Below are 18,579 nucleotides of genomic sequence, written 5' to 3' on the forward strand. Positions count from 1 at the left end.
GGACAGTAGAGGAGGAGGAGGAAAATCTCAGTCTTTTGTTAAATACTACCTTCCCCAACAGAACCACAGACCTTGTTCTAAATTATTGATATTGTTTGCTTTGTTTCTGTGTATCCATGTGCATTGATTTTAATGATATTAGGTGAACGCCATGATTCATACTTGATAATCCAGGTGTCCAGCCTTATAACCATGCTAGGACTAAGGGCCTAGTGCTAGAAACAAGTAAGCAGAGCTTATTGGCACCCGTTTTCATGTACAAGGCGATAATGAGGCCACAGTCTTGCACGTGGCTATCGGAGCCCTTTTAGCTGATGAATTTTTTGTTGGGCACGTTATATGCCAGTGCTGTTACCCTCAATGCCATATCAGTTAGCCCTTTTTTAGGTTATATAAGATATGTTTTTTCAGTCAGTTAGCTGAGTCATTGGCTGCTAGGAGAGAGCCTATAAGTAAAGTAAAACAGGCTAGGGCAACGCTAAAGACCGCCCATTAGTGCTAGTGACATCAACGGAATCACTGCCAGGCGGAAAAAAACACGTTTGTGACTTTTGGGGGTCTTGCGCTGGGCTCACCAATTTTAAAATGGTTGGGGCCTAGACGGACTGCAAAATTCTGATGATTTATGCAGGAAACTAGTGTAAAATATACCTGAAACCTTTACCAGCTCTTAGCTGGATGGCCTGGTATGCATCTCTTAATACTTGTGGGTCATCTGACACCAATGGTCAATAGTTTCAGGCTGGCATATAAAATGCCAGTCTTAATTTATGCCCCTCCGTGTCTTGGGGGTGTTCTGTGTTTTTTCTCATGCACCATGTGAAAGCTATTATTGATCATTGTAAATTACATTGTATTGATAGAAGTTTCTGAAATGTTCACTGATGCAATGACATGTTATTTCATGTGGCACTGGAGTATTTAATTGTTGTCTGCTCTCCTGTAAGTCATCCACCTTTTGTGTCCTGTAACTTTATTTAAAGGGGTTGTCCCACGAAAAATATTCTACAGTTTTCAAACCAGCACCTGAATACTTTTGTAATTGCATGTAATTTAAAATTTTGTATAGCCACTTAGTTATTCAGTAAAACGTATCTTTATAGTGCCACTTAATTTCTTATTTCTTTGACCTGCTCACTGAGATGGCCGCACATGCTCAGTTTCATCTTTCAACTGCCTCCTGAGCTGTGATAGGTAGATAGCAGCAGTGGAATGGACACGCCCCCTTAGCTGCAGCAGAACAGACACTCCCTTCGAGCTGCCAGCTTGATATAAATCTAGCAGAGCATTGTATGGGGAGATCCCTGGATCCATGTGACGTACAGGGCTGGTTCTAGGTTTACTAGAAAGGTATTGTTATGGACTATATGATGTCCAATGTTCATTTTTTTTACATTATTCATGGGACAACCCCTTTAGGGATTTCAATTTAAGGATTTTCAGCTTTTTCAATGGAACCAATTTTATTGTATTATGTTGACACTGTATTTCTGGTAATTTACTTCAGACGCAGAATATAGACAGACATTATAGGAGCAAAAAGCAGTAGCATAGTCAGTGCTAAGAATTGGTTCTTACCGCAATGTTTTAAATGAATTCTCTGTGGTTAGAAAGGTGGGAATCGTGTAGACTTGTATGAAGGAGTCATGTTAACAGAGATTTTGAGATTGTGCCCTGTAGAATATGTCATTAGAAGAAAAGATACTACCTTACCCAAGGTTACTCTGTTTACCAGATGCTTGTTAAGAGTGATTTTCCTAGTAAGTGCTGCAGGCCTTCTCATTACACAAATTGGTCCATACATTTCAGTTCCAATTCCCATGTCCTATTTGCCTGTGCTCTCTGCAAAAACAATGTGTGTGGGTGGCTGACATTTTATTTTCAAAGCCAAACATGCCAATTTTATGTGATTGTCACAGCGATCCACTAGAACGTATTCAGCGAGAACACTTTTAGGTTAATTGTGGAAGGTTAGAACGAGTAGGCGAGTTAAGTACCCGGAGCAATGGAATAAGTTGGCTATCTGGCCTTGAAAATGACCACCTTCTACAGCTAGCAGCCCGCTGACTTGCTTTTGTTTGGCTTTGATTACAGACTGCAGTGTGATGAAGAATGCTTGGCTTTGGAAAGAAACAGGTAAGCAGGTACATGGTAAGAGATGAAAGAATTTAAACTTTTATGTAGCATTCATAAGGGAAAAAGATCTGCTGACCAATGAAGGTCATTGTCGTTGCGATAGGGTTAACATATTAAATAGTATTTCACAGTCAGTGGAAGCAAAATCCTAAAAATTGTAAGCTAAATTCTAAAACGAACGTTTAGTGAACCGCACCATTACAGCTTCAGCTATGTTCATTTTCTGCTATGTCATGGGGCAGAAAAATGAAATTCAACAGCAGTGGTGCTCAGTGGGCCACATAGACTTATAATGGGGCCCATCAGGTTCTGTCTTGGTGCCCATCAATTTACAAAAGAAATTAGTACTGTATGCTGTGCTGCACCTTACAAAGAAATTATTCTATATAGTGGACCAAATATGTTAAGGACCAACTTCATGCAAAACCCACTAGTTTAGTTCCGACCTCCTGTAAAGCCGCTGTCCTTATTTTATCATTTGTAAATACCCGAATAGCAGGTATGTTTTTGAAGTGTGGGCGCAAGAGAACATACAAACGCCAAATGAATGTTGCCTTTGGTTGGATTCAAACCCAGGACCCAAGTGCTGCTAGGCAACAGTGCTAACCTCTGAGTCACCATACTTTACCTTCTTTACCCTTCCACACCTACAAGACCTCATGGGATCTATGAATTGTTTTGTGGAGGTCCTCACACTATCTAAGTGCCACAGCTATCCCGGTTTGTGACTCGCTAGTGATTCCCTGAATAACAAAATGCCAGTTACAATTCAAAGCTTCTTATTTCCATTTACTCATGATCCAGAGCACATCTCTGGGTCTGGCCATGGTTAGGCTTGAAGGAGAGGAGAGAGGCAGGAAACCCTTTTGGATGCTGGTAAAATACTCTATATTAGCACCATATATGTTCATCTGGAAGCAGAGGTAAACCTGAAGATTGGGGCAGATGTAGATAGGTCATTAAAGGAAGGGAAACGTGAGTCATGATGTCCGATGCTGAGCCAGCCGGGACGGGTGACAAAATGATCAAGCAGATTGGAGACTAATGTGTTTAGGTCTTCATGTTGCTGATCCGCTAATTTTGAAAATCTTTCACAGACGTCTGGCAGAGGCTTTGAACATTACTGAGAATTCAGATCCTTTTAATACTCGCTCTGGATCCAAGTTCAGTGACAGCTTGAAGGATGATGCAAGGTTTGTGCTTCTTCACATGGCACTCGTTGCCTTCACACAACCAGTAAAAGTCAGGAATATAAAAAAAAAAATATGCAAAAGACAAGTCTGAATATTACCATGTTTTAATAAAATATAGGATATATATATAATATTTGTATATACAGTATGTGTGGAGAAAAGTATTGGGACACATCGTATTCATTAAGTTCAGGGTTTTCATTCAGTCCCACTGCCACAGGTGTATAAAATCCAGCCCCTAGCCATGCAGTATGTTTTTACAAACATTTGTGAAACAATGGGTTGGTCTAAAGAGCTCACTGAGTACAGGAGTGATACTGTAATAGGCTGTTCATGATATATCTTCCCTCCTAGACATTTCACGATCAGCTGGGATTGGTATTATTGCAAAGTGGAAGTGTTTAGGGACCACAGCAACTCAGCCATGAAGTGGTAGACCACGTAAAGTTACAGAGCGGGGTCACCGAGTGTTAAAGATCCTTTTTTGTTCCAGTGTGACTGTGCCCCAGGCCACAAAGCAAGTTCTATAAAGGCCTGGTTAGGTGTGGAGAACCTGACTGGATCCCACAGAGCCCGCACCTCAACCATTTAAATATCTTTGTCATGAAGTAGAACAGAGATTGAAAGCTAGGCCCTCTTCCTCCAACATCAGTATCTCCCCTCACAAATGCACTTCTGAATGAATAAGCAAAAATCCCCACAGACACCCTCCAAAATCTTGTAGAAAAAGTTCCCAGCTGCATAGCGGGGACCAGCTTCATAGTAATGCCAATGGATTAGACTGGTATATCATAAAAGCTCCTGTAGGTGTTTCCCAATACTTGATCCATATTGTATGTGTGTGTGTATATACAGGTGAAACTCGAAAAATTAGAATATCGTGCAAAAGTCCATTTATTTCAGTAATGCAACTTAAAAGAAATTGCATTCATGCAGCTTAAAATTTGAATATTATGAAAAGGTTCAATCTTCTAGGCTCAAAGTGTCACACTCTAGTCAGCTAATTAATCCATATTCCCTGAGCAAAGGGTACCTGAGATTGTGACTTTGGGGTTTCATAAGCGGTAAACCATAATCATCCAAATTATAACAAATAAAGTCTTGAAATATCTTGCTTTGCATGTAATGAGTCTATCTCATATATTAGTTTCACCTTTTAAGTTGCATTACTGAAATAAATGAACTTTGCACAATATTCAAATTTCTCGCCCATATTCCTTGGGGGACACAGGAAACCATGGGTATAGCTCTGCTCCCTAGGAGGCGTGACACTAAGTGAAAGCTGTAAGCCCCTCCTCCATCAGCTATACCCTTCAGCCTGGAGAAGAGACTGCCAGTTTTTGCTTAGTGTCCAAGGAGGCAAGACACCCCCTGCTTATGCAGGGTTGTTTACCTATGAATTTTTATTTTTGCGTTATTTGTTGTTTTTAATTCGGTTTTTTCTACTTACAGGGACAACAGAGGCGCATTAGACCCCTCTGTTTCTCCCGGGGTTGAGTTGCGCCAGTGCCGGTAATTCCGCACTGCCGCCTCCCCCACAGAAGACAAGGTGGACCAGGGCAGCCTCGCTCCCCTGCGTCCCGCCAGCTCAGGGTCGCCCGCACGCCAAGTCCCTCCCCCGGCTTCCTGCCACTGCGGTGCCAGGAGCTGAAGGGGCGACCCCGCTGGATGGATTGAGGGTGAAGACAGCGTATGGTGAGACAGGCTGCTCCAGCCTCCCCTTCCTCCCTCCCACCGCTGCTACAGGCCTCCTGGGCTCCCATGGCCACTGTTACTACATGGCCACTGCTACATCGTGCGCCACCCCCCCCCCCCCCCCCCCCCCCCCCCCCCCGGGCATATATCGGGACCGTATCGTATCGGGCAGGGGAGTTTATCTGGGCAGGTCCTTGGCAGGGACGCTACCTTCAGGGGACGGCTGCAGGAAAAGGAGGGGGCCGCTTTCTTGGCGTGAACGGCGCCATTTCAGGCCGGCACTTCATGATCCTTGGGGGTTAAAATCATTTTGCCGCGCGCGCGCGGCTCTGCTTCAGAGCGGCAGAGAGGGGGCGGAGCTTCCTACATGCGCTCCGCTACTTCCGGGTTCATCGCACAGTGCTGCGTGGAATCCTCTCTGCAGTGCGATCCGAAGCCGGTGCTGCTGCCTCTCCTCCACAGCCTCCTCAGTCTGTTCCCCTTACCGCTGCCGCTTGCATCATCCGGGTCTGGTAGGACTTTTAACCCCCTCCGTGCCACAGTACTGTCGCTTGGGTGTTATCCCCGTTTCTTTCCTTGGGGTCTCCCACTTTAAGTGCAACATCTTTGTTCCACCATGTCAGACCCTTCTGCAGCCGCCAAGCCTTGGTACCATGCCTGTACTGCTTGTAGGGAACCCTTTCCCCGGGGGCAGTCTGATCCGCACTGTACTGCATGCCGGGCTCCACCGCAGCCTCAGTCGCCCGCTGTGTCGCTCCCTGCTGCCTCTGACCCGCCTGACTGGGCTGGATCCCTGTCCCAGGCCGTGGAAAGCCTCACTCATGTCGTGGGCCGCCTAATAGACAGGCCGCCTACCCCGCAGGACGCCACTCTTACTGTCGCGCCCTCCGGGTCCACCGCTTCTGCCGCTGCAGCGGGTTCACTCTCTTTTAGTGACCCCTCCCGAGCTAGGCACTCTCAGAAGCGTATTAGAGTAGAGCGAGCCTCCTCCTCGGATGCCTCCCTCTCCCCGCCACGCGTGCGCACCCAGACGAGCCTCTCCTCTCCAAAGGATTCGCTCTCTGAAGGTGAATTGGCGGTTTCAGATTTGGAAATGGACTCGGCCCTGCCGTCCAAGCTAGCCTCAGCGATGGGTCAACTCATCTCTGATATTCGTGACACCTTTAAGGTGCAGGATGATCCCCCTAGCTCGGACGCAGCTAGCGTCTCATTTATCAGACCCAGGCAGGTCTCAAAAGTCTTTCCAATCCACTCTGATTTCTCCTCTGTGGTGTCTAAGGCTTGGGCTCGCCCGGACGCCCGTTTTGTCAACCCCAAGAAGCTGGACATTTGCTATCCTTTTCCAGCAGATGTCGTGGCCACATGGTCTTCCCCACCCAAGGTGGACCCCCCTGTGGCCCGGCTGTCAAAGAACACGGCCATCCCTGTTCCCGACGGGTCCTCTCTTCAGTCAGCGGAGGACCGTCGCATGGAGACCCTTTCTAAGGGCATTTTTGCTGCCTCCGGTTCTGCTCTCAGACCGGTTTTTGCCTCTGCTTGGGCAGGGAAAGCAATTTCTGCTTGGGGTGCGCAGCTGGAACAGGAGTTGGACTCGGACGTCCCTATCCAGGACCTGCGTTCCTTGGCCCAGCTTATTGTTCGGGCCGGGAATTTTGTTTGTGAGGCCTCCCTTGATGCGGGAGCCCTTATTGCACGCTCCTCCGCCCTGGCAGTTTCCGTCAGGAGGGAGCTCTGGCTGAAGGTTTGGAAAGCGGACGCTGCCTCCAAACGTTCCTTGGCGGGGCTACCGTTTGCGGGTTCCCGCCTTTTCGGGGTCCGCCTAGACGAACTTATTTCGGAGGCCACGGGTGGTAAAAGCACCCATCTTCCTCAACCCCAAGCCAGGGGCGCCCCCCGCGGACGCCCTGGTGCGTCTCGTTTTCGGTCCTCCCGCAGGGCCTCTGGGGCTCCCACCACAGCTGCCGCTTCGGCTCCTCCCCAGGACAAACATAGGAAGCCGTTTTTTCGGGCGCAGCCCTCCTGGCGCAAGCCGCAGGCTGCCCGCACACCCGCAGCAAAGCAATCCTCTGCCTGAAGGCGCGCCCCCACCCACCCGGGTGGGGGGCCGGCTCCTCCTTTTCAGGGACGTCTGGCTGGCTCACGTCTCCGACGCCTGGGCCCTCGAAATTGTGTGCTCCGGATACAAAATCGAATTTGCATCCTTCCCTCCAGATCGGTTCTTTCGCTCCCGCCCGCCACGGGACCCGAAACGCGCGGTTGCGTTCTCCGCGGCCGTTCAAGCCTTACTGGACAGGGGGGTGATTACCCCCGTTCCTCTAGAGGAAAGGTTCCAAGGGTTCTACTCGAACCTCTTTGTAGTTCCCAAGAAGGGAGGTTCCATGCGGCCCATTTTGGACCTCAAAAAGCTCAACCGTTTTCTCCTCCTTCGACGGTTTCGGATGGAGTCCCTCCGTTCCGCGGTGGCTTCCCTGGAGCAGGGAGATTTCATGTCTTCCATCGATATACAGGATGCCTACCTCCATGTTCCGGTAGCCCGGTGTCACCATCGCTTCCTCCGATTCGCCGTGGGGGACCTCCACTTCCAGTTTGTCGCCCTTCCCTTTGGGCTGGCAACAGCCCCCCGGGTGTTCACCAAGGTCCTGGCCCCGGTTTTGGCCTTACTCCGTTCCAGGGGTGTTTTTCTGCTACCGTACTTGGACGATATCCTCATCAAGGCTCCGTCCCTTTCTCAAGCGGTTGCCAGCGTGGATCTCACTCTAGAGACTCTGACGAGGTTCGGTTGGGTCATCAACTTCCCCAAGTCCTCTCTTCCCCCCTCCAGACAACTCGTCTTCCTGGGGATGCTTTTAGACACGGGAGCGGCGGAGGTACGTCTTCCCTCGGAAAAACGTCTGATCCTCCGTGGGGCGGTTCGGGGTCTCCTTCTCCACCGTCGACCGTCCTTCCGCTTCTGCATGCGGGTCTTGGGGCAGATGGTTGCCTGCTTCGAGGCGATCCCGTTTGCGCAGTTTCACTCCCGCCCTCTCCAACGGGCGATCCTCTCCTCCTGGGACAAATCGCCGCAGTCTCTGGATCATCCCTTCCATCTATCGCCTCCGGTGAGGTCATCTCTCCGCTGGTGGTTACAGTCCCCTCTTCTGGGCAGGTCTTTTCTGCCACTCAACTGGTTGGTGGTTACAACCGATGCCAGTCTCTTGGGCTGGGGAGGCGTGTTTCCTCCCCGATCCGTCCAGGGCATTTGGTCTCCGTTGGAGTCCAAACTCTTGATCAATGTCCTGGAGCTGAGAGCGGCCCTTTTGTCTCTACGACACTGGACTCATCTGTTGAAGGGTCATCCAGTTCGTGTACAATCGGACAACGCCACGGCTGTGGCGTACATAAACCACCAGGGGGGCACTCGCAGCGCTGCTGCAATGAGGGAGGTCTCCAGCATTCTCCGTTGGGCGGAAGCCCACGTCCCGGCCCTATCGGCAATTTTTATTCCAGGGGTGGACAATTGGGCGGCGGACTTCCTCAGTCGCACCACTGTCGACCCCGGCGAGTGGTCTCTTCACCCGGAGGTATTCGAGGCCATTTGCCTTCGTTGGGGCATACCGGACGTGGACCTCATGGCCTCCAAGTTCAATCACAAGGTCCCCGCCTATCTGTCCAGGGCCAGGGATCCGGGAGCTTGCGGAGCCGACGCCCTCGTTCTTCCTTGGCGAGGCTTCGCGCGTCCATACATATTCCCTCCCATCCCACTCCTGCCCAAGGTCCTTCGGAAGATCGCGGCGGAAGGCGTCTCGGTAATTCTGGTCGCTCCGGACTGGCCCCGCCGGTCTTGGTATGCCGACCTCATGCTGCTCCTGGCAGACGCGCCCTGGCCGCTGCCCGCCAGGGAAGATCTTCTCTCTCAGGGACCGATCTTCCACCCGCGTTTAAGGTCCCTACGTTTGACGGCGTGGTTGTTGAGACCACCGTCCTGACACGTAGGGGTTTTTCTGCGGACGTCGTCCGCACCATGATCCGCGCCCGTAAGCCGTCCTCTTCTAGGATCTATTATAGGACCTGGAGGACCTATTTGGGGTTCTGTGCCGATCTGGGGATTCCTCCGCTCCGCTTTTCTCTCCCCACCGTTTTGTCCTTCCTGCAGAGCGGACTTGCCCAAGGTCTGGGTCTTAGTTCTTTGAAGGGTCAAGTGTCTGCGCTGTCCATTTTGTTTCAGCGCCCACTGGCCCCCCTTGGTCCTGTCAAGACCTTCCTTCAGGGCGTGGCTCACGCGGTTCCCCCGTACCGGCCTCCGGTACCGCCCTGGGACCTGAACCTGGTTCTCTCAGCGCTCCAGGCTTCTCCTTTCGAGCCTCTGCGGACGGTTTCCTTGCGACTTCTGTCCTGCAAGGTTATTTTCCTTGTAGCCGTCACCTCTCTTCGGAGGGTGTCCGAATTGGCTGCACTCTCCTGTCTGGAACCTTTCCTAGTGTTCCACCAGGACAAGGTAGTTCTTCGTCCGGTCCCTTCCTTCCTTCCTAAGGTGGTCTCCGCCTTTCATCTGAACGAGGACATCGTTCTCCCCTCTTTGTGTCCTTCCCCTTCCCACCCTAGGGAGAGGGAACTTCATCGCCTGGACGTTGTCAGGGCGCTCAAGGTTTACCTGGAGGTAACCAGCTCTTTCAGGCGTACTGACTCGCTCTTTGTGGTTCCGGAGGGGTCGCGCAGAGGGTTGGCGGCATCCAAAGTTGCTATCGCCCGTTTTGTCAAGATGGCTGTTACTGAGGCTTATCTCGCCAAGGGCAAGGTTCCGCCCCTCGGTGTTACCGCTCATTCCACTAGAGCGGTCGGGGCTTCCTGGGCTCAGAGAAATCGGGCTTCTACGGAGCAGATTTGCAAGGCGGCCACTTGGTCCTCCTTGCACACCTTCACCAAGTTCTACAGGGTGCATACTCATGCGTCGGCTGACGCTGCTTTAGGCCGTCTGGTGTTGCAGGCGGCAGTTGATTGATGCCTCCGGTGTTGGTCTAGTTTGTTCTGGTCCCTCCCTTCTGGGACTGCTCTGGAACGTCCCATGGTTTCCTGTGTCCCCCAAGGAATATGGGCGAGAAAAGGAGACTTTTGTATTACTTACCAGTAAAGTCTCTTTCTCGCTCTTCCTTGGGGGACACAGCACCCGCCCTTCATTTGGGTTTACAGTTGTGGTTCCGGCTTGGTTGCCCCCGTTGGGGCTTGACGGTTCTTTTTTCCGGTTGGTGGTTATCTTTCACTACTTGGACACGCAACTGGCAGTCTCTTCTCCAGGCTGAAGGGTATAGCTGATGGAGGAGGGGCTTACAGCTTTCACTTAGTGTCACGCCTCCTAGGGAGCAGAGCTATACCCATGGTTTCCTGTGTCCCCCAAGGAAGAGCGAGAAAGAGACTTTACTGGTAAGTAATACAAAAGTCTCCTTTTCTCGCCCATATTCCTTGGGGGACACAGGACACCTTGGGTATAGCTCCTCTCCCTAGGAGGCGTGACACTAAGGGAAAACTGTTAAGCCCCTCCTCCAGCAGCTATACCCTCAGCCTGGAGAGAGAGACTGCCAGTTTTTTGCTTAGTGTCCAAGGAGGCAAGACACTCCCAGACCATCAGGGACGACAGAGACGCACTAGACCTCTCTGTTTCTCCCGGGGTCGAGCTGCACCAGTGACGGTCACGCGCACTGCTGCCTCCCCCACAGAAGGCAAGGTGGATCAGGGCAGCCTAGCTCCAGCGCCCTACCTCTACGGTGGCAGTAGCTGAAGGGGTGACCCTGCTGGAACGGAGGGTGAAGACGGCTGATGGTGAGAGAGTGGCTTCTCCAGCCCTACGTCTGACCCCCCCCCGGTCTCCTGCGTGCCTGCCCCCCATACTGGTGGACCCTTCTGTCCCTGCTGGACCTAGGCTGGCCCCTGGGGTACCGCAGGGCGACAATCTGCTCACTCTCCTCCCCTCCATAGGACATTGCAGACTCCTGAAGGTAGCTGCAGATTGCTGTGAGAGGAATACTGCAATAGGGCCCGGAGGCCCGCACCTAGCTGCCCCTGACACAGGGGTTATGCCGGCGTCCCTCCTCTACCCTCACAGGCACCCGGTCTCAGGGTCCTCCTCCCTCTTACCAGTCGCAGATTCAGGGCCAGGGGGCCCGCGCCTAGCTGCCCCTGACCCTCCTCTACGGGCACCCGGTCCACCAAGGGCAGGGTTTGCTGTGCTGGACTTCAGGGTCCCCCCATCCTTACCGGTGCGCTGCTCAGGGCCAGGGGCCCACTCCTGACGCTGCCGGGCTCAGGGCCCTCGCTTCCGGCCTGCGGGGTGGGCACCCGCGGCCTGCATGTACTGAGCGCGATGCTCCAACAGGCCCCGGCCGACCGTCGATGCTTTCCGGTCGGCCGGGCGCCGCAAAATTTGGACCCAGGCTTCGGCCTGCTGGCCCGTAATCCGGCCCTCCTTCCCCGGGCACCCGCGGCCGGTATGTACATGCGCCACCCTGGCTCCCTCCAGGTCCCGGCCGACTGTCGGTACCTCCCGGTCGGCCGGGCGCCACTAAATTTAGGCCCCCGTCTTCGCGGCCTACTAGGCCGCAAAATTCCGGCCTCGGTTGGAGGGGGCGGGAACTTCTCCAGGGGATCGCAGCACCGCCACCCAGGCCGGATCTTTGTTAACCTTTTGGGTACCGGCCATCTCCAGGGGCCGGCTCCCATCTAGAGGAGACCCTTTATGATCTGGGCTTCCTCATGGGCCTGTATGGCTGGCCCCTTTCCTGCCTCTGAGAGGCTGTGCCCCTGTATGGTGGCCCACTTCTTGCCTCAGAGAGGCTGTGTTTAAAAAAAAAAAAAAGAATAGACGGGCTTCCATGGCGGGGTACATAAATAACGTAATTCTTGTTCGCTGCGCAGGACGCTGCAGCCTGATCTCAGTAGTGCTGGCCGTATGCATGCCCCCCTTCCATAGGTTGAGGGAAATTGTGGAGTCCGCACACCTTAGTATAATGGTGGGTGCTCGCAGAGGACTTCAGTCGCAGAATATATAGAGATAATCCACGGCACACCAATGTCTTTTGCTTTGCAAATTTATTATTGGTACAAAAAGGTATTCACAGATTTTGTCAATATATGACTGGTCGCGTCATCATAATAATATGAGCATAAATCACATATCTTTGTAGGCCATAATGTGTCCCAACGTTTCGGTCCTGTCAAAGACCTTTCTCAAGGGATCTGTAAAGGAGTATGAATATAACGGTTTTATTGGCGTCTACATGTGGCGACCATAATATACTGTTGACATATGAAGGAGGAAACGATATGGAAATAGGACGAATTGTACACATACATATATATGTGTGTATGCGTATATCTGCACACACACATACATATGTACATACACATACATAAACATACATACAGGTCTCAGATTCTAACAATAGTAAAAAGAGAGTAAGGGGTAGGTAAAGTAAGAGGGATACAAGACAGGTAGGGCAAATGCATGTCTCTGATAGAGGAGGACATAATGATCAGGACTGGGCTATAGCATGAACCATAACTAATCGATGGGGCATAAAATTAAATCAAGAATCTATGTATTAAATAGATTAGATTAGTGTGGTAAGCATCAAGAGAAATATCTGTGAATAAATCAAGCAGCGGATTGAATTTAAGTATCTAGTGCATGAATATATAGCATGAATATGTAGCATATGGACTCACCATGGCCGGGTAGCAAACGGCTTAATGCAGGCGCTATGTGTCTCTCCGTTTGTTTGCATTTTAAACTAAAGGGCCGGAAGTCATGTGGGCACTTTGCTCTGTGTCCGGGTTCAGCCGGTCACATAATCGTCAGTGACGTCATGTGAGCCGCGTGACCGCGGGCCGCAGTGTGCGCATGCGCACTGGGTACTGGGACAGAAATAGAAGATAGCTTTGTGCTGGGGATATATAACATGTTGTATCTTGGAAAACGGGAATAATAGGCTGGGGATCGGTCTGCTAATTGATTTAAAAGGAGGAGGAAGAGTTGTAAAGAAGGATATTGAGGATATTATAAAGTAAGGAGTATATATAGTTCTATGCTAGCGCTTTAATTAAGAAGAATGGGGAGAGTTATCTCAGGTAAAAAAAAGGGGGGGGGGGTCACATACATATATAGATGGAATAGTTTAAAGGGACACTGACAGGCGAAATCAGCATATATAGTTAGATACATCACATTACAGGTCTTATAGAGTCTTTTAAAAGCATATAACTATCCCCCCTGTCCACCTTTATAAAGAGCGAAATATAAAGTTTTATAACCTGCTTCTCCGTTCAGCAATCTGCCCAAGGGGCGGCGTTTCATGTGAAAATGCGCCCAGCCAGCCTTCCCAACTGCCGTTCTTAAGCCCCGCCCAGCTCATCATTATTCACTTCGCTGGGCGGCGGCTAGAACTCTCCCCAGTCCCGATCCTGCGCAATTCAATCCTCCGGGCATCGTTCATGCCCAATTTTCTGCGCCTGCGCCCCGCCGTGCCGTCGGACGCACTATAATTAACCCCTTATATGATGTGAGTGAGCAGCGCTCTGAAGCGCTGCTCTGAACAGTGCATGGCTGAGGCTGCAGCTGCCTCGAAGACGCAGGCTGGTGTGTGTACGCAGGCGCGATCTAACGGCACGGCGGGGCGCAGGCGCAGAAGATTGGGCATGAACGATGCCGGGAGGATTGAATTGCGCAGGCGCAGGATCGGGACTGGGGAGAGTTCTAGCCGCCGCCCAGCGAAGTGAATAATGATGAGCTGGGCGGGGCTTAAGAACGGCAGTTGGGAAGGCTGGCTGGGCGCATTTTCACATGAAACGCCGCCCCTTGGGCAGATTGCTGAACGGAGAAGCAGGTTATAAAACTTTATATTTCGCTCTTTATAAGGTGGACAGGGGGGATAGTTATATGCTTTTAAAAGACTCTATAAGACCTGTAATGTCATATATCTAACTATATATGCTGATTTCCCCTGTCAGTGTCCCTTTAAACTATTCCATCTATATATGTATGTGACCCCCCCACCCCCTTTTTTTACCTGAGATAACTCTCCCCATTCTTCTTAATTAAAGCGCTAGCATAGAACTATATATACTCCTTACTTTATAATATCCTCAATATCCTTCTTTACAACTCTTCTTCCTCCTTTTAAATCAATTAGCAGACCGATCCCCAGCCTATTATTCCCGTTTTCCAAGATACAACATGTTATATATCCCCAGCACAAAGCTATCTTCTATTTCTGTCCCAGTACCCAGTGCGCATGCGCACACTGCGGCCCGCGGTCACGCGGCTCACATGACGTCACTGACGATTATGTGACCGGCTGAACCCGGACACAGAGCAAAGTGCCCACATGACTTCCGGCCCTTTAGTTTAAAATGCAAACAAACGGAGAGACACATAGCGCCTGCATTAAGCCGTTTGCTACCCGGCCATGGTGAGTCCATATGCTACATATTCATGCTATATATTCATGCACTAGATACTTAAATTCAATCCGCTGCTTGATTTATTGACAGATATTTCTCTTGATGCTTACCACACTAATCTAATCTATTTAATACATAGATTCTTGATTTAATTTTATGCCCCATCGATTAGTTATGGTTCATGCTATAGCCCAGTCCTGATCATTATGTCCTCCTCTATCAGAGACATGCATTTGCCCTACCTGTCTTGTATCCCTCTTACTTTACCTACCCCTTACTCTCTTTTTACTATTGTTAGAATCTGAGACCTGTATGTATGTTTATGTATGTGTATGTACATATGTATGTGTGTGTGCAGATATACGCATACACACATATATATGTATGTGTACAATTCGTCCTATTTCCATATCGTTTCCTCCTTCATATGTCAACAGTATATTATTATGGTCGCCACATGTAGACGCCAATAAAACCGTTATATTTATACTCCTTTACAGATCCCTTGAGAAAGGTCTTTGACAGGACCGAAACGTTGGGACACATTATGGCCTACAAAGATATGTGATTTATGCTCATATTATTATGATGGCGCGACCAGTCATATATTGACAAAATCTGTGAATACCTTTTTGTACCAATAATAAATTTGCAAAGCAAAAGACATTGGTGTGCCGTGGATTACCCCTTCCATAGGTGGCATGTCGCGCTCCCCGGCTGCAGTGCTGGCCAGGTGCATGTTCCCCTTCTAGCCGGACCCTTACCCTCTCCCGGGATACGGTGCTGGCCAAGGACATGCGCCCCCTTCCGCCCTTTCTATAGGCAGAATTCGTCACCCTCTCCAGTTATGGTGCTGGCCATGTGCATGGCCCCCTTCCTAAGTGGAATACTGCACTCTCCCTGGCTGCGGCTGGCCATGTGCATGACCCCCTTCTATAGGCGGAATACTGCACTCTCACCGGATACGGTGCTGGCCATGTGCACAACCCCCTTCCATAGGCGGAACGCTGCACTCTCGCTGGATTCGCTGCCATCCATGTGCATGACCCCCTTCTGTAGGCGGAATTCTGCACTCACTGGATTCGCTGCCGGCCATGTGCATGACCCCCTTCCCTAGGCGGAATGCTGCACTCTCTCTGGATTCACTGCCGGCCATATGCATGACCTCCTTCCATAGGCGGTATGCTGCACTCTCACTGGATTCGCTGCCGGCCATGGGCATGCCTCCTTCCCTCAGGCGGCATACATACACTCTCACTGACTGGGGTTGTTCTCTCTCCGGTAAGTTGCTGGCCATGTGCATGACCCCCTTCCATGCGGGGTGCTTGCACTCTCACTGGATCCGCTGCCGGCCATGTGCATGACCCCCCCCATCCCCCTTCCATGGGCAGTGTGCTGCACTCTCACTGGATCCGCTGCCGGCCATGGACATGCCTCCTTTCCTCAGGCGGCATACGTACACTCTCACTGACTGTGGTTGTTTTCTCGCCGGTATGTTGCTGGCCATGTGCATGACCCCCTTCCATGGCGGGGTGCTTGCACTCTCACTGGATGCGATGCTGGCAATGTGCATGACCCCCCTTCTCTGGGTGGAATGCTGCACTCTCACCGGATACGTTGCTGGCCAGAGCATGGGCCTCTTCCTTGGGTGGAATGCTTGCACTCCCATTGGATACGGTGCTGGCCTGGTGCATGACCACCTCTCATTCCATGGGCGGAATTTTGCACGCCAATGAGACTCACGGCTGTCCTTGTGTATGCTGTGCTGGACTCATACATGTCCCCCTTCATTGGCGGAGTAGTTGCACTCTCACGAAATTCTGTGTTGGGTGGATTATTGCACCATCACTTAATGCTAGGATAACCCTGTGCATGTTCCCCTTTCGCTAGGCAGACCTCCTGCGTTCCTACTAGATACTGTGCGGCCATGTGCCTGGCCCCCTTCTGTGCGGAATATAGTATGTCCTACTTCTCTGAAGTCGGTACTGGCCTTGGGCATCACCCCCTTTTGGGGCGGGCCTTTTGCACTCTTACCGACTGCAGTGTTTGCCAGGTACATTTCCCTCCTTTCTGGGCGGACTGCTTGCGTTCCATCGCATGCCATACTAGTCTTGTGCATAACTCCCTTCCAGGCGGCACTTTGCACTTCCATAAGATACTGTGGGACTCTGTGGCTGGCCCCCTTCGCTGAGTGACTATTTTGCAGTGAGCGGACGTTCTTGTGCGCTCTGCGTTGTTTGGGCCGTGTATGCCTTCTCCTCCCGTAGGTTGGTTGGCCTTCTCACTGCTTACGTGGCTGCTCATACGTATGCCTCCCTTCCTCCTGCGACATACTTGTTTCTCTTGGGATACGGTGCTTGCAGCAAACTTTGCACTCTTCTCTGAAGAGATAATTCTGCTTCCACCTGACCTGGACGGGTTCGGCTTGCTCTCTACTGCACCGAGCTAGGCGGTACTCATTCTCAGTTTTGGATTGTATATTGCGGTTCCATTGTGACGGTATCCACCATGTTCGTTGGCCCTTCCACCTGGGGAGTGTTCGTGGTTCCTTGATGCGTACCCATTTGTCCTCCCGCTGCATTGCTTCCCTGCGCAGGCGGTCACATGGACGAGAGTGCTGTCTGCAGCGCCCCTTGAATTCTGCGTTGGCTCTGGCGGGACTACGGTTCCCTCGCCTACTACCAATTCCTCCTCTTTGGATGCAGCGTGGTATGAGTCCTTCCTATGGGCGCCCTCTGTGCTTCAGTTCTGCTCTGCTACCAGGTTCGGGCCGCTCCCCTCGGGAAGGTCACCCAACTTCTCTTGGGTGCTCGATTATCCAGGTCCGGGGGACCTCCACTTTGGGTTCTTCAGGGTATTTGCCTTCTGCGAGGCGGTGAGCCGGGCGTCTCACAGAGTAGCTTTTTTTCTCGCCGGCTCTGTTTTGGCTCTCGCTGTGGCTTCTGCCCCGGCCTGACTTCAGAGGCTGTTCCTTCACTGCCCTCCCCCTCCCGTGCTTCGTCCAGGATCTATATCAGACTTAGAGTTCTTACCTGGGGTTCTGCGGGAAGCTGGGCATTCCCCCACTCTGCCTTTCTCTCCCCATGGTTCTGTCCTTCTCCAGTCCGGCCTGGGCCTGGGACTCTGTTCCTTGAAGGGTCCAGTATCGGCGCTGTCCATCCTCTTCCAGCGTTCCCTGGCCCCTCTTGGGCCTGTCAAGACCTTCTTCCACGGAGTGGCTCATTGGTTCCTCTGTACCGTCCCCCGGTACCGCCCTGGGGACTGCATACTGTGCTCTCGGCGCTCCAAGCTTCCCCTTGGAGCCGTTACAGAAGTTCTCTCTACTACTTCTTCTGTCCTGTACGGTTGTGTTTCAGTAACCATAGTGTCTTTCAGACGGGTGTCTGGATAGCGGCCCTTCTTGTTCCGAGCATTCTGTCCTTCCCCAGGACAGGACAGTTCTCCATCCTGTCCCTTCCTTCCTTCTGAAGGTGGTATCTGCCTTTCATCTCAACGAGGCCATCGTCCTCCCCTTCCCACCCGGAAACGGACACTTCACCGATTGGACGTTGTTCGGGCCTTGCAGTTTTTTTACTTGGAGATCACCGGCTCTTGTCAGCGCTCGGACTCTTGTGGTTCTAGGAGGTCCGCCCAACGGTTTGACGACCTCCAGTGTGGCTTTCGCCCGCTTCATCACAATGGTTACTGCTGAGGTTACCGCGCCAAGGGCAGGGTTCCACCTTCGGTCTTGCCGTTCATTCCAGAGCAGTCGGTGTCTCCTGGGCCGGAGACATTGGGCTTCGGCCGCGCAATTGTGCAAGGCGGCCATCGGTCTTCCTTACGCACCTTACCAAGTTCTACAGGGTGCATACTCTGGTTTCGGCGGATGCTGCCTTGGGCCGCCTGGTTTTGCAGGCGGCGGTTTCCTTGATGCTTTCAGGTGCTTCGCCTTGGAGCTGTTGTCCCCCCCCTCTTGGACTGCTCTCGAACGTCCCAAGGTCTCCTGTGTCCCCCAAGGAAAATGGGCGAGAAAAGGAGATTTTTGTATAACTTACCAGTAAAATCTCTTTCTCACTCTTCCTTGGGGGACACAGCACCCACCCATTCATTGTTTGTTTTTTCTACACTGTTTCCGGACTTGGTTTAC

The 18,579-nt window shown here is 51.5% G+C and overlaps 1 protein-coding gene across 2 annotated transcripts in view; it reads left to right on the plus strand.

Annotated features, from left to right (window-relative positions):
• The window catches only part of NFX1 (nuclear transcription factor, X-box binding 1), a 128,569-nt gene that overhangs the window by 99,236 nt on the left and 10,754 nt on the right, over positions 1-18,579 (plus strand). For both annotated transcript variants that reach the window (XM_040431493.1, XM_040431494.1), the window contains 2 exons: positions 2,095-2,136; positions 3,234-3,329. In XM_040431493.1, the coding sequence (XP_040287427.1) occupies positions 2,095-2,136; positions 3,234-3,329 (138 nt within the window). The remainder of the gene's footprint in view (positions 1-2,094; positions 2,137-3,233; positions 3,330-18,579) is intronic.

The sequence above is a fragment of the Bufo bufo genome, chromosome 5, assembly GCF_905171765.1.
Source record: "Bufo bufo chromosome 5, aBufBuf1.1, whole genome shotgun sequence".
In the NCBI taxonomy this organism is placed as follows: domain Eukaryota; kingdom Metazoa; phylum Chordata; class Amphibia; order Anura; family Bufonidae; genus Bufo; species Bufo bufo.